Source organism: Rhinolophus hipposideros, assembly GCF_964194185.1.
Source record: "Rhinolophus hipposideros genome assembly, chromosome: 10".
Lineage (NCBI taxonomy): Eukaryota > Metazoa > Chordata > Mammalia > Chiroptera > Rhinolophidae > Rhinolophus > Rhinolophus hipposideros.
The window spans coordinates 3,912,551-3,933,696 of record NC_138056.1 but is presented as its reverse complement, the minus strand read 5'-3'; the positions used below and the strand labels follow the sequence as shown (position 1 = coordinate 3,933,696).

The window sequence follows — 21,146 nt, the reverse complement described above, 5'->3', positions numbered from 1 at the left end:
TGGGGGGGCAGCATCCTGTCAGGGTGACTGGGTGCCTCAGGGGGGAGAGAAGAGAGGGAGACAGAGGAGGAGGGCCTCCCAGAACAGCACTGTCTTCATTTTGATTCCCACATCACAGGGACGATCCCCCAAGGGAGTCTTGAAGGCACGCTGGGAAGAAAGTATTCCCTTGTCACTTGAATGCACTATTGTCTTGGAGGGAGGCCCTGCCTCTGTGGATGGCACAGAACCAGGCCTGGGTGGCCAGTCCCTTCTTCCCCACACTAGCTCCCCCGAGTCCTTCCCTCCGGTCCCTGGGCCTCTCTGGGCCGAGAACCTGTCCCTTCTTTCCTGGACTGGCTGGCTGCCTGACCGCCCCAAACAGACCTGGGCAGCCCCAAACCCTTTACGGATAAGTGGCTGCTTTCAGGACCAAGTTCAAAACTGCGCTGCGCCCCCCCCGCCCAAGGCCTGGTTCTCAAGCCCCACTGCCCCATGCCGCCCTCCTCCCGCCAGGTCAGCACCTCCTGTGGTCAGAGCGCCAGCCCCGCACTGTGACCCTCCTTTCCTGCTGGACCAAGCAAAGCCAAGCAGTCGGGTCGGGACCCAGACTGCCTGGATTGAATCCCAGCTTTCAGAAAAGCAAAGCACTACAAACAGGGACACTGGCTCGCTCAGAGATGGAATCTGCTCATGTCTTCATCCATCTCACCCAGAAGTGGAATCTAGACTGTCCCTCTTGGCGTCAGCTCCCTGGGCCCTGCTGTGTCCTCTCCACCTCTGGCCCTGCCGCCTGTGGTGCGGGGCAGCCAAGAATCTGTCGGTCTCTCACACAAGCATGGGGCTCCACCCAGGAGGGCCAAGTCTGTGATTCTCCCCCCACTCCTGGTTTCTCTGGCTCGGGGAGGCTGTGTTCACAGACGCAGCGCTCCAGCCAGAACGCACCGCAACAGACATCCAGGGCGTTTACACCAGGACACACTCGGTCTTCCTGGAAAACGCGAGTTTATTTTTATAGTTCTGGAACTGTCAGCTCGAAGGTCAGCGCAGACACGGAGCAATCTCAATGGTGTTTATCCGGAGGACTGTCTGTGGGTTCACAATAACTGGGAGAGAGAGAGAACTCGGTCACAGCTTGTCCACAAATTCCAACCTTAAAGACGTTCCGTGAGACCCTGCCGCCCATCGCCCGCCCTTTCCATGAGGGGCTCAGCCTCACACCGGCCCACTTCACGCGGCACCAGCCACCCAGCAGGTCCCACGTGGCTCCTACCAGCCACGTGCCCAGTCCTTTGTGGTGTGTGCCGAGCCCCTGGCCCCCTTGCTTCGAGCCCTTTAGAAGATGCAGAGGCTGTGACACCTGGAGGTCTGGTGGCAGGGGAGCGCTGGCTGCGGCCCCCAGCCTTTCTTCCCCCACCGTGTCCACTCTGAGACCCCTGGACTGCAGGGGGGCAAGTGAACGGCCCGGGTGCCTGACCTGGAGGCTTCGTGACCCGAATCTAGGTACAGGCAGTGCCACTGGTTCAGGTGTATGTGAACTAGTCCCCACTTGGCAGCAATTACCATTGTGACCATGGATTATGGGTGACAGACATATTGGGAGCCAGCATTCTACAACCTGCCGGGTCCCAGCCTTGAGGAGCCCCTGCAGGACAGTCCCCTTTCTGCTTGTGCACTAACTGGGCAATGCTGGTGGCCAGTGATGGGAACAAAGGCAGGTAACGTGGGGGTCAGGGAGACTGGGGACAGCGCAGGCCAGGTCCCACGTGGGTGCCCCGTCCAGGACAGGAGGGCAAAAGGTGGGCAGTGGCGGCTGGCCCGAGACCTGCCTGGGGCTTCATCCGAGCCCCCCGTGTCCCTTGTTCTGATGCACGGAGCTCAGCACCCACACCCCGAGGCTGGGAAGGGAATTCAGGTCTCCTGTTCTCACTCCTTCCTGTCCCCGCCCACCAGGGCTGTCATCTCGAGCCCCGCATTTCCACAACACCCCTGCGGCATGTACCAAAATGCCACCACATGAAGCTAGCTGGCCACCAACTGGCCACACTGGGCCCTGTGCACCCTCCCACCAGCATTCAGCCACCCGGGAGGCACCCACAGTTCCCACGGCGAGGTGTCTGCCGTGAGATCAGCCCTCAGACTCGCTGCTGCTGCTGCGACTGGGTCCACTTCTCACCCGCCTGCCCTTCCGGCCATCCTGCCTTCCTACACAGCTTTGGTTCTGTCGTCCTCCACTTGTCAGTGCCTTGGCATGCCCTCACCCTCTGTGGCACCTGCCACAGCCAGCACTCAAGCAGCACCCGGGCTGAGCCCCACGCACCCCAGCTGAGCAGCACTGTGCTTCTTCAGCTATCCCAGCAGACGCCCGTACTTCCTGCCCACCTCAGTGAAGCCAAAACTCACCCCTGCCCTCATTACCAACCGTGTAAGCCCAGCTGCACGCCCCTTCACCTCGGCCGAGCGGGGACAGAGGGACCCTCTGAGGCGTCTCTCTGGGCTCCAGCCCACCCTCCTCGGTCCCACCATCACTCAGCTGCCTCTGATGTCTCCCTTCCGACAACGCCGGGCCTCTGTCCCCGCAGGCCGGCCTGGAAGCCTGTCCAGACTGCCTCCCTCTCCCATGCTCCCGTCCTCCAGGCGGCAGAGGGGTGTGAAAGCCTCGCCCACTGCGTAAGAGGCACCAGCCCTCCTCCCAGCCCACCTGTGACCTCACTCCCTGCCTGCCACTGCCTCTTTCACTGCCTTCAAAGGATACTGTCCTCGAGTCTCTGGTTCACGGCCGATGCACTTTTTTCTCACAAGGATTTTAATGTGACACTGGCAACACGAGAGGACAGGGTGCACCTGCGAGCGCTCTGCAGCACAACGGGACGCAGAGCCCCGAGGAGCCTGCCACGGCACCTGACCGTAAGAACACACCGGCCCCTTCCTCCTCCCGCTCCCCCGAGGCGAGCAAAAGCATGGATTCTGCTCATCACTCCTCCTTCAGAAGTGCTGTGTGTGTGTGAGCACGTGCACATGTGTGCGGACAGGTCTGTGCGCCCAGCAGCAGGGGCTGACTTCCGCTCACTTTAGGCTCCGTGAAACGTGTCATCCTGTACACCACCCAAGACCCACCCTGGGTGGTGCTCCACTTAAGAGTTTCTCTCCACTCATTCGCCCCTTCTGCCGTGGAGATGTCAGCTAGTTCTGGGGTTTGTCAGCACAAAGGGAGCGGCCACTAATGTCCCGGTCTGTGTCTCGTGGCGCATGCAGTGTGATGACTGGCTGGTCCCCGCCCTGGTGGCAATGTCAGAGGGCTCCCAGGGCTCTCTCCCTCCACAACCCCACCTGCTCCGCCCTGTCAGACCCAGGGGACCGGGGTAGACAGCATGCGCTGGGTCCCACCGTGCCCAGGGGCAGGACACGGGGGAACACTCAGAGCAGGGCGGGGTCACAGGGTGCCAGCTCCACTTTCTAACTTACTATGTTTCTTCCTGTAGTTTTTCCTTTTCTTAAATTTCATATTGACTTTTGGCCATGATTCTGTCTTTTCAATGACTGTGGCTTCTACTCGAACAAGATCCTTTCTAGAAGGGAGGAAAAGAAATAATGACAGTCTTCTGGATTGTTTTTCAGTTTTACTAATGTTTCATGTAACAATTTCTAAAATGAAGTTTTACTTCCTTTTTGTCTGATTATAAAAGTACTATGCCCTCCCTGTAGACATTTTAAAAGCTACAAAGAAGCATAATGAAGAACAGTGTAGTGTGTCCACAAATCTTAAAGGACCATGAATTAGTAACAGAACAATGATTTGGTCTGAATGTTCTCCACATGGGGACGCTACATATCCACTCTTCTGAAATGTGAGCATGTTGTGCGTGGCATTGTGGTGTTGATACCAGTGCCGTGTGTCGCCCCCTCCGCCCACCAGCCAGGCCTCACTGCCGGGGCCCTATACAGAGCTACACACGTGACAGCACATTACCCAAGGAGTGGCTTGCCAAGTAACGTGAAGTTGTCAGCTCCAACCAGCAGGACCTGGAAAATGAAATCAGTGCATTACCAATAAATAATATAGAAGTCACTAAAAATAGGTAGTATTGGGGTGGCCAGTTAGCTCAGTTGGTTAGAGCATGGTGCTAAAAGCTGTAGGTTGCCTGTTCGATCCCCACATGGGCCACTGTGAGCTGTACCCTCCTCAAAAAAAAAAAAAAAGGTAGCGATACCAGAAAATGAGAAAGGTATTGGTTAGAAATTGTGATGTGGACTTGATCTGCTTTGTAACTAATTATCACCTTATTTAAACAGCACTGGCTGTAAGTGCTAGCTTGTGGAAACGCCTTGGACTGTCAGAGGCAGGAGAGGTAAAACTGACTATTTAATGTGGTGACCACATATCAAGATAAGTGTTAACCTTCTGTGAAAACAGTGGCTTTTTAATTTTAAAAAATTCTTCGGGAAGTATAACATACACAGGGGGAAATGCACAAATCAGACTATGGTGTCTTCTGATGCAGCTCACGGGCCTGCTAAGACTGCGAAGATTTAGGCTCAGGCGTGTTTGATGACTGCAAAATTCTGTATAGCCAGGTCACCATTCTTGGTTTAGCGGAAATTGTGACACTAAGTGTGGCCACAGATGGAAACATCTTTGTATTCCAAATGCAACAATGTTTTTATTAGATGTTGGAAGAATGTCTTAAATTTCACGGGCAAGAAAAAAAGCCAATCATACTCAACTTAAATATCTAAAGACAAAGCACAGTTATAACAATACCAATGTATGATGTCTATTAGATGATGACAATAAACAAAGTGTTTCAGAGTTACTTTTGCTGAGCATGAACACTTTCTATTCCTGGGCTTGTCACGTCATGAAAAACAATCTGCATTAGTGAGATTTTCTACACTGTTTTTGTTAGTGAAAAGTTTTAAAATGATGTGCTCAGATCACAGGCTGTGAGAAGACCATCTAAGGAACAGAGTTTCATGCTCTCCTTGGTATAAATAGGCAACACCTACAATCACAAAAGAAGGAGGAGTTCTACTTAATAAAGCAAATCATACTCATGTATATCATATTGCATCATATTAAGTTACATATACCCTAGAAAAATGATCTGGTACAGAGAGCTTTTATTTTGTAGTTTTAAAAATACAAACAGAATTGGCAAAAACAGAATAGACACCCCAAAGTCAGCAAACAGAATCACAGCCGAAGGGCAGAAATGCTTAGCTGAGTACACAGACAGAGCTGTGCAGTGTAGACCCCGCAAGACAGACCATCTGTGCCCAGGGCTGTGCCTCCCAACCGGTCCTACTGCTTAAAAACAGCAGCCGCCGCCAACTCTAATGTCAGAGCGGTGTCCTAGCTGACACGTAACATTTTCCCCATAAATATGGGGGAAAAGGCTTCAAAATCCTTTCCATCTTTAACTGGGACTTTTATTAAATCTGCGATCAAATATTTTTTCTGTGGGAATACATCAATGAGATACGAGACGGCCAACAGACACATGTAGTTTTCCTTAGAGAAGCTTGCTGACCGACTCCTTACCTTTCACTCCGGGTAAGGAGTGAATTTACTGGGGGCGGGGGGTCCTCGGGAAGCGGCCAGCTCTGCCCACCCCTCCCCTCGCCCCGCCTGCCTGCTCCATCACCCGCGCCGCTGCCTGTGGTCACCTCCTGCCTGTGGTCACCTCCGACGTGAGGACACCTCCCCAGCGACGGCCCGGGAACCAGGGATCGCACATTTGCTGATGGCGTCCCCGAGTCCACAAAGAAACGGACCGTCTCACCTTCTCCAGCCGAATCCTCTCTCCACACTCAATGTCTAATTCATTTTCGATTAAAATCAGGTCTTCGGAGGTCACCTTCCACTGGTGGCTGGCGAAGTGCACGACGGCAAAGAGCCTGCCGTACTGGCCGGTGGCGATCAGCTCGTTCACCTTGCCCACGACCTCTGCGGGGCAGAAAAGGCGGACAGTGGCGCGGGCCCGTCAATCACCCATGATGGAAAGGCAGCAGCTCCGCCCCCACAGGGGCCTGCAGTGACCTGACCGGTCCCTTTCTGTGGCTCTGGGGGGAAACCTGAGCCCACCCTGTTCGGTTCGCAGTCATTATTAATAAAGAGCCAGAGATGGGCAGTGTGCAAGCTCTGAGAAGGGAGAGACCTTCTTGGAAACGAAGGGAACCTGAACGACACCCCCGGGGCTGGCTTTCTGCACGCCTCTCCACACGCCTCTGTGGTCGCCGCCCCCACTCAGGCCACAGCCCCGTCTACCCTGCACCGTTTACTGTGTGCACAGCGCTTACCAGGAACACATCCAGTTCCTGCCCTGGGAACCGTCCAGACCAGAAGCTGCGCCCGTCTAGGGGGGCAGGACTCAGCCCGCAGCTCAGTTAGCTCGCACCACACCCGCTAACAGTCGTTTAAAACTAGGTAATTCTGTGCATTAATCTGCATTTCCAGCTTTTTTGGGAAAACAGGTTCCTGCAGGCCCCTATGACAGCGGTGGCTGCAGTGACCCGCCACACTCCCTGCCTCCTACCACCTGTCCTCACTGGTTATCATGTGACCAGCTCATCCGGCTGGGTGGGGAGGGTTCACTCTCTGAACCTGCGTTCCCACCAAAGCAGGAAGACAGGGACGGACCAAGTGCACCCCAGTACCTGCCTGGAACACAGGGGCTGAGCGGGTATCTGTTAAATGAACGGGGGCTTTCGATTCCGGTGTTCAGTGGCAAAAAATGAACCTGAGCGTTCACGCTGCGCCAGGTCTGGGAGCATCGCGAACCCCTCGTTCTGGGGCCAGGTGAGCGCCTTTCTGGGAGAGGGTAGGTGCTGCCCTCCTGTTCCTGCCTCTTACCTGCATGGTGTCTGGTCTCCTCAGCTGGGTCTGGCAGAACGACTTCTGGCCAAGGTGGTGAACTCAGGGATGTTTTGGGGACATATCTGTAAAAGTCATTTTACACGCGTGTCACACCCGTGTGAAAAGGCAGTTCAGAAGCATAAGAAATGGCTGTGCCAGGAAGGACAGGAATCTACCCCGTCACCCGTTTGCCTCTCAGATGCTCACTGGCTGGGGCAATGGCTGCGCGTCCACATTCTCAGGCGACAGGATGGCTGGAGGGGACCAGCAAGCTGGCTGTGGGGTGTCACGGGGCCCAGGGCAACACCAGCGCAGGCTGTCTGGGACAGACACCACCCTTTGGGGTGACCCTGAGGACAGGCCCCCACTCACCCTCTTAGAACACTGCCATGTGTTTCGAGGAACAATGGCCGACCACTAATCCTAACAGGAATTCTGAATACTGGATTCCAGAAGAACCCATCCCTGGAATAGCCCTGTGGATTCTGGACTACTGGCCCACCCCGTGGTGGGGGGGGGGGTGCTGGGTTACAGTGCTGGGTCTGAACTCCAGCTGTCATGGACAATGGCATGACCACGGCATGCATTTAACTGCACTGGGTCCCGGTTTCTTTCACGGAGAAAGTGGGAATAAGAGCACCTGCCTTCAGGGCTGGGGGGGTGTCGGGAGGGGTCATGTGCCCAGCAGGACTCAGCAGAGTGGGGACACAGTCAGCTCGGTGCCCTGGGGCAGTGGCACCATTGCCACCATTCTGTCCTGTGCTGCAGTCATCCACGGGTCCCCCTCCCCACCGCGGGCCGCCAAGCTACGTGGGGGCCTCACCTTCATTTTAGTAACTCTCTCCCCCCTGCTTGGCCTGGTGTAGAGTAGGGTGCGTAGGTGGGGGGAAGCAAAGAAGGGGAGCCTGGGCTTGAAAGGAGGGGGAGGGTTCTTCCTAACTTCCCAACCTATTTTTGCCTTGAAGTCCTCAATTCCACAAACAGGGGAGAGATGGAGAGATCGGTAGAGCCCAAATCGAATTATTCAGACCCATTTTTAAGTTTTCGTCGCTGTTTGCCACCAGAAAGTGGAATTTTCTCAGAACGTGCTCACACACATCTGTGAAATGCACAAACGCTTTCCATGTTGGAGTTCACTGGCCATGTTGGTGTCATTGGCCAAAAAAGTAAACTGAGCTTTCCCAGCGTGCTAATCTCAGAGCACCTAGAAACGAGAACTCGGGCAGGACCCAGCTGAACCTGTGAAAAGGACAAAAATGGGAAAACTGGAACCCAGTGGGTTTCACAGAGGAAACAGGTAAAAATGGGCCAAATTAACTAAAATGCCCACATATGATTTCTCAGTTTTTCAACTTCTCCTTTTGAGAAACAAAAAAACCCGTGTCTCTTCCCACTGCCGAGGCTCTGGTGCAGAAGCGCCAGGCATTTTTTTGTGTGTTTTAACATATGCCAGGCACTGTTCTGGGCTCTTTAAATGTAGAAATTTACTTATTCTCACAAAACTTCACCAAGGTAGATACTCATACTCTATCCTGAAGAAGAGGAAGCAGAGCTGAGCCCTGCCTTGCCCAGGGTCCTGCTGCTGGGTGCCGGGCGGGCTCGGGACCCTGGAGGGCTCCCCACTAGTAACCACCGTCCTGTACAGCTCCTGTGTCTCCCACCAGCCCGTGGGACTCCGTCATATTGACCCTCTGTAGTTTATAGTAAAGCTTTCCCCTAAGTATGAAATTTTAACAAGGAATATGTGCTTTCAAATTCTACAGATTCCTCCTAGAGATTCTGATCCCACCTCCCCAGTTAGAAATCTCCAATAGGAGCTAAATCTTTTCCTTAATAAAGCACAGCTAGGTAAGGTCAAGGAACACCTTGCTAGTTGGACTCTTGAAATTCTATTTTTATTCGTGTTGAGGGTCTGAGAAAAACAGTTAAAAAGTTAGAGGGAAATAGAAAATATTCCTGAAAACCCAAACGTCTGAAGTTGGGACTTTAGAAAGACAGTCCTACACAGGAAAGGAAGAGTCACCAAAACCCACATTTTGATATTACCCTTGTGGAAACGAAGTGCTCTGCGAACTGCACCTTCGAGAAACAGACCACAGGGAAGCTGCGGGAATAAGAGAAACACAGGTATAGTTACTGGTGTGAAATGCAAACCGCCCTTTACAACCCTGAATGCACAACTGTTACTGGTATCAGTTTCAACCACACTGCAACTTGTCTATAGAAAATCTAGATCAACAAAGCTAAAAGGACATCATTTAGAGTCGTTGGCTATTACAACAAGCATCGAGACTCATTCTAAAAGGGCCTACAACCGAATCACCCGCCACTAACTCAGTCCTCCACCACCAAGCGCCCAGCGGGTTCAGGCCCTCGTGCGAGAATAGCTTCCAAGATGGCCCCGATGAACCCCCCTCCTGGTATTCTCACCGCAGCCTTGTCCCCCCACATGGAGTGGTTTTCTGGGACCAATGGCGTGTGACAGAAGTGATGGAACAGCACTTCTGAGATTAGGGTATGAAAGATGGCAACTTCTGTCTTGGACATTCTCCCTCGTGTCTGGCTGTCGGGGCTGCCATGCTGCCAGAACCCTATGGAGAGGCCTGTGTGGGAAGAACTGGGGCCTCCTGCTGACAGCAAGCAGTGAGCTTGGAGGCAGGTCCCCAGCCTCAGTGGATTCCCGTGGTAACTGCAGCCCCAGCGGTCGGCTTCACCGTGTTTTCATGAGAGATCTGCAGCCAGAACCACCCAGCGAGGCGGCTCCTATGCTCCTGACTATCAGACATGGTGTGAGATAGTGTTAGTTCTCATAAGCTGCTAAGTTTGGGGCACTTTGTTACGCAGCAGTAGACACGAATACACCAAGGGACAAAGGCGCTCACAGTCCCGAGGAGAGAAGGGAGCGAAACAAAAGGCACAGTGCTTAGGTGCACAAGCCGAGGACAGATTTCTCAGCAACTACTGTCAGTTATTTAAAAAATTGAGCTATAATTTATACACCATAACACTCACCCAGTAGCAGTTATTCCCTATTCTTCGTCTCCTTGGCTGGTTTTTTTCTTCTACCATCTTGGTGTGCCTGAAGTTTAGACCTTGAACCTTACCTTTCCATCTACGGCCATTCCTCTGGTGATTGCATCCAGTCGAATGGATTTAAACATCACCTGTACACTGGTGACTCCCAAGCTTACACCTGCAGCCGGCCCTTGGATACCCATCTGTCTGTGAGCCATCACCACCTGCGTGTCTAGTAGGCAGCCCCAAACCTAACAAAGGCTCCTGATCTCCTCTCAGGCCTGCTTCTTCCATACTCTTCCCATCTCACATAACGGTTATGTCATCCTTCCAGTTGCTCAGGCCAAAAATCTTGGACATTCTCTCTCACACCCCTCAGCCAACATACCAGCAGGTCCTCTCGGCTCTCTCTCGGAGATCCAGGCTCTGAGCACTTAAATCATGCAAGCTACAACCCCCCTGCCTGGATGGTCACCTCCACCTTGCTCTCCCTCTCGCCTCCCTTCTCTGCACAGCACCTAGAAGGGTCCTGTTAAAACTTAGGTCGGATCATGTCAGTACTTTGCTGAAAGTCTCCAAGAACTTCCTGTTTCATTCAGAGACAATGCAAAAGTCCTTACAAGGCCTACATGGCACTGGGCAGTACGATCCCATTTCTCTGAGCCCATCTCTCATATGCTTCCCTTTGTTGGCTCTGACCCGCGACTCTGGCTTCCTCCCTATTCCTGGAACTCGCCAGGCATGCACCTGCCCTGGAACCTGTGCCTCGAGTGTTCTTCCCCTGAAACCCTTCTGCCACCTCGGGTCTCTGCAAGGCTAATTCCCTCATTTTTGCTGGGTCTCCACTCAAACACCATCTCAGTAGAGAGGTCTTTCTTGACCATCCTATTTAAAATTGAACCCCTCTTCCAATTCGTGCTTTATTTTTCTCCACAAGACGTATCTGCTTCTAACGTACGTCATTTGCTTATTTTAAAAAACTGCCTTTCTCTCTGCTTTGCCCCCTCTCCCATCAGAATGCTAGCTCCATTAAAAGCAGGGGTTGTGGTCGTATGTTTATTGTTGATGTACGCCCAGCCTGGACCAGTGTTTGACATGTAACAGGTACTCAGTACCTGGGGAATGAATGAAGGCAACCTACTCTGTTCAGTCATCAGACGAAGCCCCTGCTGGAAGTCTAAATGACTTGGAACCCAGCACCACTCATGGGAGCCATCCCGCCATTAAAAGCTCAGTTGGAAAGTTTCTGCATTTGACCGGCTTTCCTGTAACTCCCTCTTATGGACGTGACAGGGACAGTGGTGCTCCCTGCTGTCCCACAGGATCGTCCTTTCTATCTCTGAGGACTGCGGCTGTCCTTCCACCCTATTTCCTTCACTCACTCTCCAAGGTCCCATCTGCTCACCATTTTAGTCACCTCCTCTGCACTCATTACACAGAGTACAGGGAGTTTCTCTGTGCTTCTCTGGAATTGCACACAGGACTGTAGAGGTGGTTTGATAGCAGTAGAATAGAGGAAGTCCACTCCTTTTGTAAAAACTTCCCTGCCTACATATGCCCCCATTTTGTGATGGACAATGTCAAGCACACAGAAGAGAATAGCACAGTGAGCCCTGAGCCCTCCAACACATTTCCCCAGATTCAACAGTTATCAACTCCTGACCCATGTTGTGGGACTTACACCGCCTCTGCCTCAACTCTGCAGTTAGTTTAAAGCAAATCAGAAGTCGTTTAGTCAGTAAAAACGTCAGTATATTTCTCTAAAAGGATTCATTAAATACAACAACAACGTAACCACGACACCATTATTGCATCTGAAAAAGGGAAAATTCTTAATATCATCAAATGTCCATTTAGCCCAACTTGAAGACATACATAAACACTCGTGCACACAAACATACAGTCTAACCATTTTCAGGCAGACATTTCCAGTGTTTTTGATGAACATAACCTTTTTGGAACCTCCTAACAACCCAGTGCTGAAAACACAGCTGCAGCTTTTGCTGAATGGGTTAAGATTAGGTGAGGACATTCATCACCATTTTCCAGATGAGGACAGCGAGGCTCAGAGAGCGGCCGGAAGTCTCCGAGCAATGGTAAAGCACAGGTTCTGACGCGGGACAGAGCTGTGTGACGCACTCCTGTCCCGTGTCCCTGCTGTGTGACCCTGGGCAAGTTACCTAACCTCTCTGTGCCTCCGTTTACTCCTCCAGTAACACAGGCCCTATAATGAAGAGGAAGAGCTATCGTCAGTATTTAAGCTACTAACTAAAAGATGCGGGATCTGAACCCACGTTTCCCCGATTCCAAAGCCAGTGCTATGAACACCGCATCAAAAAAGGCCATCAGCACCAAAGGCATCGAGTCGGACAGACACACACGAAGCGGGATGGCCGGGAGTACCGCTCGCCCCGCTTCCTCCTTTCACTCCGCGGCTCGGGTCTCACCCGCTCCGGGCTCCGACGGCCTCAGGATGTTGCGGCTGCACGCGGACACCAGCCGCCCAAATGTGACCGGCAGGGCCAAGGCCGCCACGGCCGCCGCCATCTTCCTGCAGCCTCGGCCGGAAACGGAAGCAGAAGCGGCGCGAACCTGGTGCGTCGACGCACGGGGCCCGGCGAGCAACACCGACCTGCACGGCAGCCGGACCTCGGCAGCTCCTGGTCCGGGCCGGGCTGCAGCGATGGCCTCCGCGGCCGTGGAGAACTTCGTGACCAAGCAGTTGGAGCTCCTGGAGCTCGAGAGAGACGCGGAGGTCGAGGAGCGCAGGTGCGGACGCCGGCGTGTCCTCTCGGGGTCCGTGCGGCTGTTACCACGGCCTCGCCCCGCTCAGCCCGGGGCGGAGCCTCGGGAGAGGGCGGCGATGGAGGGGGTGAGGGTCGGCCTGCCGGGCTTCGGGGGAGAGCTGCCGTCCTGACCCGCGAGTCCGGGCCGCGGCTGCCTCCAGGGACGGAAACCTCGGCAGCTCCGGGCGGCCCGTTCGGGTTTCGGGCCCTTAGGAGCCCTTTCTTTCCCGACCTGAGTCCCCTCCGCAAACTCCCACGCCTCGGTCCTGCGCTGCCCCCCCCCCCCCGTGCGGGCCCCGGCGTGTTCGCGGCGCTTTTCCTCCTTCTCCGCTCTGTAAACGTGTCCCCCGATTCTGTGCCGGCCCGAGGGAGACACCGGGATGCTGCCGGCCGCCTGGAGCCTGGGTCCGAGCAGAGCGGGGACGCGAGCGTGGCAGACGCTGAGGCCGCGTGTGCGGGACGGGGCTGGGGACAGTCGGGAGGAGCAGCCGGGCCTGGGAGGAGGGTGGCGGCGAGGACAGCTGCTGGGAGGAGGGGTGCCTGAGCACGGCGGGCAGAGAGACCGGAGCCCAGGTGGGGGAGGAGGGAGCCTCACTGCGGGAGAGACGGGGAGCCAGGGCATCCCTGCCGGGGCGGGGCGGGGCCGGGGCCGGGGCGGGGCGGGGGGGCGGGGCCGGGGGCGGGGCGCGGGGGCGGGGCCGGGCAGGAGGCCGGGCGGGGCGGGGCCGGGGGCGGGCCCGGGGGCGGGGCTGAGCCGGGGGGCGGGACCGGGCGGGGCAGGAGGCCGGCGCCGCCTCGCTGACCAGGGGTATCCGTGTGGCGGAAGCGCTGAGAGCGGACACTCTTCCAGGACTGTAAAAGCACTTCCCGTACATGGACTCCTTGAAAGCTCATGCCTTTCCCGGGAAGTGTGTGACTGTTGTTGTCGTTTCATGTGTAAGGAGGCTGAGACACAGAGAGGTCCCGTGACTCGCGCAGGGTGACACAGACTCAGGAGCCGAGGTCAGGCGCTCTGAGTCCAGAGTTGGCACCCCGCCGGCACGCTGCGCGGGTCCATAGCATTGGCTTGCGAGGTTCGGATCGCGCCAGTTAAGAACGTGTGCATCGTGCCGACCGGTGTACAACCCCAGCTCCTTCACTTAGGCTGTGTGACTTTGCGGGGTCCGGCTCTGAGCCTGTCACCTCCTCTGGAAAGGAGGGGTCATTCCCACCTCGTAGGTTTGCTGTGAGCAGGAAATGACCTACTCAAGGTCAAGCGCTCAGCGTGCTACTCAGTACAGAGTAGGCACCCCTGGCAAGATACGTGGGCATCAGCTTGAGAAGGAGCTTGTGTTCTACTTTGTGCGGAGGGTGGCCCTCCGTGCAGCGAAGCAGGTGAAGGTGGGAGGGGGGCAGATTTGCATTTAGGAGCATCCCCCGGGGGCTGCTGCTGGCGACGGGAGGGGTGCCCCCCAGAGGTAAGGTAGTCAGGAAGCTCTGGTTAGTCCAGGCTCAGTGATGGGGGCTTGATCACGGCTCTGGAGGGGGGGGGGTGAGAGGCGAAGGTGGATTCTGGGTAAAAACGGGAGGGGCCTGAGAGGACTTAGTGGCGGGAAGCAGCATGTGGGGAGAGCGTGGAGAAGGGGAAGCTGACCGAAGGTTCTGTCTCGGGTGACTGGGAGCAGGGCTGTGGCGTGACATGCACTTGGGGAAGTACCAGGAGCAGGGTTTAGAGGGGCAGACCCAGGATTTCGCCTGTGCCTCTGCCCACATCTTTGTCTTTCTCTCCCTTTCTCCTGCCTGGGTGGAAGTAAAAGCTGGTAAAGCACCAATATTAATGTCTCACAGGGGGTGTCTTCCAGGTCCTGGCAGGAAAACCTCTCTCTGAAAGAGCTCCAGAGCCGAGGCGTCTGTTTGCTGAAGCTCCAGGTATCCAGCCAGCAGACTGGGCTGTATGGACGCCTCCTGGTCACCTTTGAGCCCCGGAGAGGCGTGTCTGCAGGAGTGCTTCCCAGTAACAGCTTCACTTCTGGTCTGTGCGTTTCTGACGTTGGCACATACTGAATATTGCTGGCTTCAAACTGACTTTTTTTTATTATTGGGGAATATTGGGGAACAGTGTGTTTTTTTCAGGGCCCATCAGCTCCAAGTTGTTGCCCTTCAGTCTAGTTGTGGAGGGCACAGCTCAGCTCCAAGTCCAGTGGCCATTTTCAATCTTTAGTTACACAGGGCGCAGCCCACCATCCCATGAGTGAATTGAACCAGCAACCTTGTTGTTAAGAGCTTGGGCTCTAACCAATTGAACCATCCGGCCCCACTTTCACTCTTTTAAAGACCCGGTTACACGTGACCAGTTGACATGGGTTGACACGAGCAGGGCTAAGGGGCCACAATAGTGTCTTTCAACCTCACCGTCAGGATTAAACGAGCAGAATTGAGTGTCCATGCAGGTGGCTTGTAAACTCTGAAAATGCAGTGGTGAAAATGTATATTCAGTTAATAAGAGATGGATGGCTGTTTGAGAAACAGGAAGTCAGAGACAGTGGCGTTTATGTGGAAAAGTCGCCAGCAGGAAATTTCATACGTTGCCACAGCTGTTGATCAAATTCAGCCAGAGTTCTTATTTTTCATCTTCTGAAGAGCAGTTTGACGGCTCCGTAGTTTTGAGATGTACATTCTGAAACGAGGGATCCTGTTCCAGGTCGCCATGGTGCACCCTGCGACCGGAACCTGACCTGTCCCAGGAGCATTGTTCCTACCTGATGTGTCTTTAAAAGTTGGGGAAGGAGGCAGAGGAACGGTTCAAGGTGGAGCTGAAACTCACTGCCTAGAATAAAAGCTTCGTAGACACGGAATAGGTGGGATGCAGATACGTGGGTGGCCCTGGCTTTCTCTCAGAGCAGATTCTGTTTCAGTCAGAACTGTGTTCTGTGTTCAAGTGACAGGAAGCCCAAGCCAAAGGGGCTGGGATAAGGGATGGTACTGGTTGTGATAATGGCTAGGTCGGCTTCCAGGTTCGAGGGCCGTCGCCCAGCCTGAGCCTCTCCCCGTTTCTGGGCCTTGTCCTTCTCTGGGTCGGCTTCCTTCTCAGGTGCTACGTGGTAGCAGTTCCGGCTTCTCCAGTCTCTCAGGGTTCTGTCCAGCTAGAGTGAGGGCCTTTCTCCCAGGTGCTCAGGCAAAAGACTCACTGCGTCTCAGGGACTCTGATCTGATTAGGTCACATGCCCATCCCTGAACAGTCCCCGTGGCCAGGTGTGAAGCACTGATTGGCTCAAGCGTGGGTCATGTGCTCCATCCCTGGCGTCAGGGGAAGCCCCTCAGCGTGACCTGGCAGATGGATAAGTCACCGAACAGTTATCTCAGGAAGTGAGGAGATTCGTGTGGAGTAGACAGCAGACAACCCCTGTCCCCCTTTTATCCATGTGCTGTTTCGCCTGGAATGTTCTCCCCCAGGTATGCTCGTGGCCTGCCCTTCATCCAGGCCCCCCTGTTCACCTGTTGCCCCTCGGACGGGCCCCTAACGCACACTCCTTTTAAGATGGTGCCCTCCTCTTTCTCTGTCCCCTCCCTGGTCTTCCCCTTTCCTTAGAGCCCTTGGCACGGACGTCTGATAGATTGCTGCATTTGTCTCTCGCCTCCCTAACGGGAGGGTAGGAACGGTGCTGTATTCCTAATCAGACCAGCACCGAGAACAGTGCCTGGCACAGAGTGGGCACCTTAAATATTTTATTGACTGTCATGTTTGCTTTAAACAGTTCATTGATCTCTAGTCAATTTTCATGTATGATTTGGATGTTTTATTGTTAGTTGTTTTTTTGTGTTTTTTTTTTCCTGCTACTGACTAAAGAAGGTAACATAATATTTGAAACATGCTGGAATTTGTTGTATAAAATAACCCACATTTAACTTTGTTCGGTGTTTGTGTAACTGAGTCTTTGCTTCTGCAGGTGATATAGTAGGTCTATATGATGAAGGAAATCAGCTGGCCACTGGGATCCTGACCCGCATCACCCAGAAATCAGTCGCGGTGGCCTTCGATGAAGCCCATGATTTCCAGCTGAGCTTGGATCAAGAGAGTAACTACCGGCTGTTAAAACTGGCCAATGACGTCACTTACAAGCGACTGAAAAAGTGAGTGTGTGACTGGAAGTCACGTGTAACGTTTTCCTTAAGCACAGCTCACTCAGTCTGCCCCGGTCCCGGGCACAGCCAGCAGATGCATTCAGCCTGGGCTGCAGGCGGCAGCCTGGGGTGGGCCTCCGGCACTGCATTCATTGCTGCTTTTCACCGTGATCCTAACTTTCGTTTTCTCCTGGGGCAGGGCTCTAATCACCCTAAAGAAGTATCACTCTGGACCCGCATGCTCCCTCATCGAGGTGCTCTTCAGCGACTCCGCCCCCAGTCCTGCCAGCGAACTACGTAAGAAAGTGTGCTTTTTCTTTTCTGATTGAAATCACTCCAAAAAAGTGTCGAAGACAGTGTGACCTTGGGCCATTTTGGCAAGAGTTTCAGGATGTACGATTGGAAGAAATCCACCTTCATCTCTTCTTATAGGTTTCTTTGAATGAGTTGCATGAACGAGGCTCTCTTTCCTAGACTCAGTGTCAAAGAAGTAGCTCCTTCCATTGTTTTTTATTTTTTATAATGTTCTTTCTGATTTATTTTGATTTATTTTGAGATGTAGGATTTCTTCCAGCTCCGTGCTCTGTAAAAACAGGCTAGCTGATCATACGGTGTGCTTCAGAGCACTTCTTTTTTTCCTTTGGTTTGAAAAGTCTCACCTGGTTATTTTCTCAGCCTCCTTCAAATTGAAGACAGCTTATTTCTTATTGTACGAGTGATGTGTGTTAATCATAGAAAATTTGGAAATAAGGAAGCAGATAAACAAAGGAAACAATCTCTCAGAAACCTGCCATTTAGTTCCCCTTACTAGAACTTGTGAGTATTCTAGGCTTTTCCACATCCACATAGGACAGTGTGTCTGTTTGATGTGCGGAGAGACACACACACACACACACTCTCTCTCTCTCTCTCTCTCTCCTGTCACCACACCAGTCTGTGTACTTCCTCAGAGCCTTCGGTGTTCTTGCAGAAATCATTTTCCAGAGGAGTCTATCGTCTCCTCAAGAAGCTGCTCACAGGCGTTATGAAGTTTCTGGACACTGGACACGGCCAGTTGTTCCAGCCAAGCTTCAGTCACTTCTCACAGGGACTGTCCCACAACCATCCTGCGTCACACCTGAGCCAGTACACCCAATGTCATGCGGGCTTTAAACATGGCGACATCGTAGCACTTTTTCAAATGCTAAAAGCACTCACGTTTCAAGGATATTTCCCAGACATGTGGTAAGAGGCTCCTCTGCTGGAAGCTGAATTAGAAACTTACTTTGTTTTAAGGAACTGACATGCCTTGATTTTGGCTGCTATCTAAGGAAAAAGGGACTCGGTGTGGAGTGGTGGGGTGTGTACAGACTCTCGGGTCAGAGGGCGTGACTGCCTTCCAGGTTCTGCTCGGTCTCCAAGCCCCAACCAGTAGCGTGTGCCCGCGAGCTCAGCACGCTCCCCTACCGAGCGTCCCCACGCAGCAGGCACCATGGAGTGGCCGTTCCTGGTGGGACAGCTGGGCACAGTGGTACCTGCTCTGGGATCCAACACATGTAGTTAGTCTCTGTTGTGAAAGATTCAGAGTCAAAACACAATCCTGGAATGTGCTAGTACTTTTTAATTTTTTTTTTTTTTTTTTAAATTATTGGGGTGACAATTGTTAATGAAATTACATAATTTCAGGTGTACAATTCAGCTAGTACTTTTTTATCATTTGTTTTTGTCGTTCTATGGGCACTTAAAAAAGGGACGATATGGTAGAAACAAACATGCTCTAGGAAACATTTGCCTCAGAAATATCGGTTATCCTGGAGCCTGAGTTGGCAAACTGTTTCAGTAAAGGGACAGACTGTAAATAATTTAGGCTTTGCAGGCTGGTGTGGCAGCACGCAGCCAGAGACTAACTGTAAGGGAGTGGCATGACTGCCCCCCAGGAATTGGGCAGCAGCTGGGGGTGGCCTGTGGCCCGTAGCCTGCCAATCCTGTTCTAGAGAAATCTTTTGAAAACAAAGTTGGTTGATTTTGTGTTGATTGGGTGACTCCTGGGGAGGCCCAGCTCCCTCCTGTTCACACCCCTCATTTCCCAGCGTGCTCTGCAGAGAGCCAGACCTAACACCTGCCTTCTCCCGCAGAGCCGCTGGTTTTCTACAACGCCTCCCTGGACGCCTCCCAGAAGGAAGCGGTTTTGTTTGCGCTGTCCCAGAAGGAACTCGCCATCATCCACGGGCCTCCTGGCACTGGGAAAACTACCACTGTGGTTGAAATCATCCTTCAAGCTGTGAGGCAGGGCTGCAAGGTGGGCAGGGGCGCTGCAGCCCCCATCAGCACCAGTCAGCTCCCCTCTGCCAGGCTCGCCGGCGCTCGGCAGGCCACATCTTGGGCTCTGCTGGGACTGACATTTGCCGATTGAGCATTGGTGGGTGCTTTCTGAGTTCTGACAGCCCCGTGGGATGTGGGAACGCGCTCAGGAACATGGGGCTGGGCTACTGAGAAAGGCTCCCTGAGTCCTCAGAGGCCGGAAGCCTGGGAGCACGCCACAGACCAGCATCCATCGGTCAGCACATGCGCTGTGCCTGCGCCCTGCTCAGGCCTGGGCTGGGGACGGGAGGTGACCGGGTGCTTCAGGAGCCTGCGGCTGGTTCAGGGAGACAGACGTGTCACGGTTATTCAGTTACGTTTATGATTAATTGATACGACTCACACATGCAGCACCCAGATTACCGACTTCTGAGATGTGGGCGTAATATTGTATAATGTTGTTCACTTGTGTTTTTAATGGTTGAGGAAGGATTCTTTTATCCTCGTCTGCATCAACACGAGTCATCGTGGATTCTGAGCATGTGGGAAGCTTTTTAAAAAAATCTTTCTGGTTTATAAATGTTGGGTAATGATAAGAATTGGGATAATAATGGCCGGCATCTGTAGGTCTCCATTTAGTGGGTACTTTTTACAAAACCCTGTACCCTGCCTAGTGCTTTGCATATATTGCCTCGTTTCGTCCTCACAGAAACCCCGGCGCTGGGACTGTTAGCAGCCCCAGTTTACTGTCACGTGCTGCAGTCACCCAGCAGTGAGTGCAGAGCCCGAATTGGAGCTGAGGCAGACGCCTCAGAGCCTCTGCTCTGAGAGCTGCAGGGTGACCTGTCACTCAGTTATGAAACTGCATCCTGGGGTTTCCTACCAGTAAATGGTTTGGCACGGACACTTGAAAACTTGATAAAAACATGACTTATTGGCAGGAAGCTGAAACAGGATGTTCACACTTGGCTCTAGGTGTGCCCTTGGCCACCTCAGTGGGGGTGGAGGCGAAGCCAGGACCTCGGGGCCCAGCCTTGGCACCAGTTCTTGACGTTGGCACTTCTGGGGACTCCCTTCCCCTGCCAGCTGCCACCTGCTTCTAATGGAACTGCAGGAGGGCGCCCTTTCAGGGGTTGTCCCTGTTCCACGTTGTCAGATGAGGAAGTGACTTGATGGGTGTCTCAGCCCAATTAGTTCAGGGCACTTGGAGTCCTTTCCCTGCCGATTGTAAGTCGCTCAGCGTTCCTGGTGCTTTGGAGACCAGTAGGTTCTGAAGGCCTAAGTTCCGGTTGTGCAGATACTGGCAGCTTGTGTCCTGGGGGCTGCTCGCCCGTCCTGACGGCGCTCGGTTTGCACCTTCGCCTCTCCAGCTGTGCACACCCCACCCGCCTCCTTCTCCCTGGAAGGTTCCTGTTTGTTTTAGTGTAAAGTGGTTTCCTTCAGGAGGAAGTCACCAAACCCGAATGCCCCCCAGGTCCTGTGCTGCGCACCCTCCAATGTTGCCGTGGATAACCTGGTGGAGCGTCTGGCACGGTGGAAGCGAAGGGTCCTGCGTCTCGGGCACCCCGCCCGGCTCCTGGGCGCCATCCAGCAGCACTCCCTGGACGCGGTGCTAGCACGCAGCGACAGCGCCCAGGTCATCGCAGACATCAGGAAGGACATCGACCAGGCCTCCGTACGTGTCCCCTGCCACTGCCGCTTCCTGGGTGGTTTTCTGACTCGCCGTCTTTGCAGGGAGTGCGTCATGCCTGCCTGCATTCCTCGTGCTCGGCCTCCGTCGGTTCCTTTAATAATTTCAGACGTTGGCACTGCCCATTTCTGACAGAGATCTGCACTGAGTGTTTAATAGGGACTCGGCTGTCTTCAGGGTAGTTTCGTGGGCAGGCGAGGAATTGTCTTAAAGAAAACACTGCTCTACGTGCCCCTTAGAGCTGCCCATGTGGTCTGGGTAATATTGGTAAGCAAAAAAAAAAAACACACCTGAAAATAAAAGTTCAGAAGACTCATCCTCCCCAATTTGTGGTCCATCTTTCATTACCCTTGTGAAAGTGACCCAGGTAGGCGGCAGCTCCAGCTGAGATGGCGCTTTCTCTTGCAGGCAGCACTTTCGAGCTCTTTGGTTCTCCAGT

The 21,146-nt window shown here is 53.6% G+C and overlaps 2 protein-coding genes across 7 annotated transcripts in view; one reads left to right on the top strand and one right to left on the bottom strand.

The window, feature by feature from the left end:
• Positions 1–650: 650 nt before the first annotated feature.
• Positions 651–13,272, bottom strand: MRPL21 (mitochondrial ribosomal protein L21). Of its 4 annotated transcripts, none has more exons than XM_081062587.1 (7): positions 12,298–13,272; positions 8,882–8,939; positions 6,833–6,918; positions 5,763–5,926; positions 3,950–4,002; positions 3,445–3,548; positions 651–1,085 (listed from the first exon to the last, which is right to left on the bottom strand). In XM_081062587.1, exons 1-7 carry the CDS (start codon positions 12,395–12,397, stop codon positions 1,021–1,023), a joined length of 630 nt encoding a protein of 209 aa, XP_080918713.1. In that variant the 5' UTR covers positions 12,398–13,272; the 3' UTR covers positions 651–1,020. The 4 variants fall into 4 exon arrangements, with proteins under 4 accessions (XP_080918713.1, XP_080918716.1, XP_080918715.1 ...); XM_081062590.1 differs by having other exon boundaries at positions 948–1,085; positions 8,869–8,939; positions 9,266–12,415; XM_081062589.1 differs by having other exon boundaries at positions 966–1,085; positions 12,145–12,411.
• IGHMBP2 (immunoglobulin mu DNA binding protein 2) overlaps positions 12,467–21,146 on the top strand; it is a 23,009-nt gene continuing 14,329 nt past the window's right edge. Inside the window, exons 1-6 of one of the 3 annotated variants that reach the window (XM_081062585.1) lie at positions 12,467–12,619; positions 14,478–14,651; positions 16,563–16,746; positions 16,937–17,034; positions 18,852–19,015; positions 20,492–20,692. In XM_081062585.1, coding sequence (XP_080918711.1) covers positions 14,570–14,651; positions 16,563–16,746; positions 16,937–17,034; positions 18,852–19,015; positions 20,492–20,692 — 729 coding nt within the window. In that variant the 5' untranslated portion in view covers positions 12,467–12,619; positions 14,478–14,569. Of the gene's footprint in view, positions 12,620–14,432; positions 14,652–16,562; positions 16,747–16,936; positions 17,035–18,851; positions 19,016–20,491; positions 20,693–21,146 lie in introns of those variants that run through there. The other 2 variants (XM_081062584.1, XM_081062586.1) reach the window with 2 other exon arrangements.

Excerpts from the sequence above, each read along its gene's own strand:
- MRPL21 (XM_081062590.1), bottom strand. The coding sequence starts at position 9,382 with ATGTCCAAGACAGAAGTTGCCATCTTTCATACCCTAATCTCAGAAGTG. Across the intron at positions 8,940-9,265 it reads TGTGGGGGGACAAGGCTGCG|CTTCCCTGTGGTCTGTTTCT; the intron begins GTGAGAATACCA and ends TTATTCCCGCAG. Across the intron at positions 3,549-3,949 it reads CTTGGCAAGCCACTCCTTGG|AAAGGATCTTGTTCGAGTAG; the intron begins GTAATGTGCTGT and ends CCTCCCTTCTAG.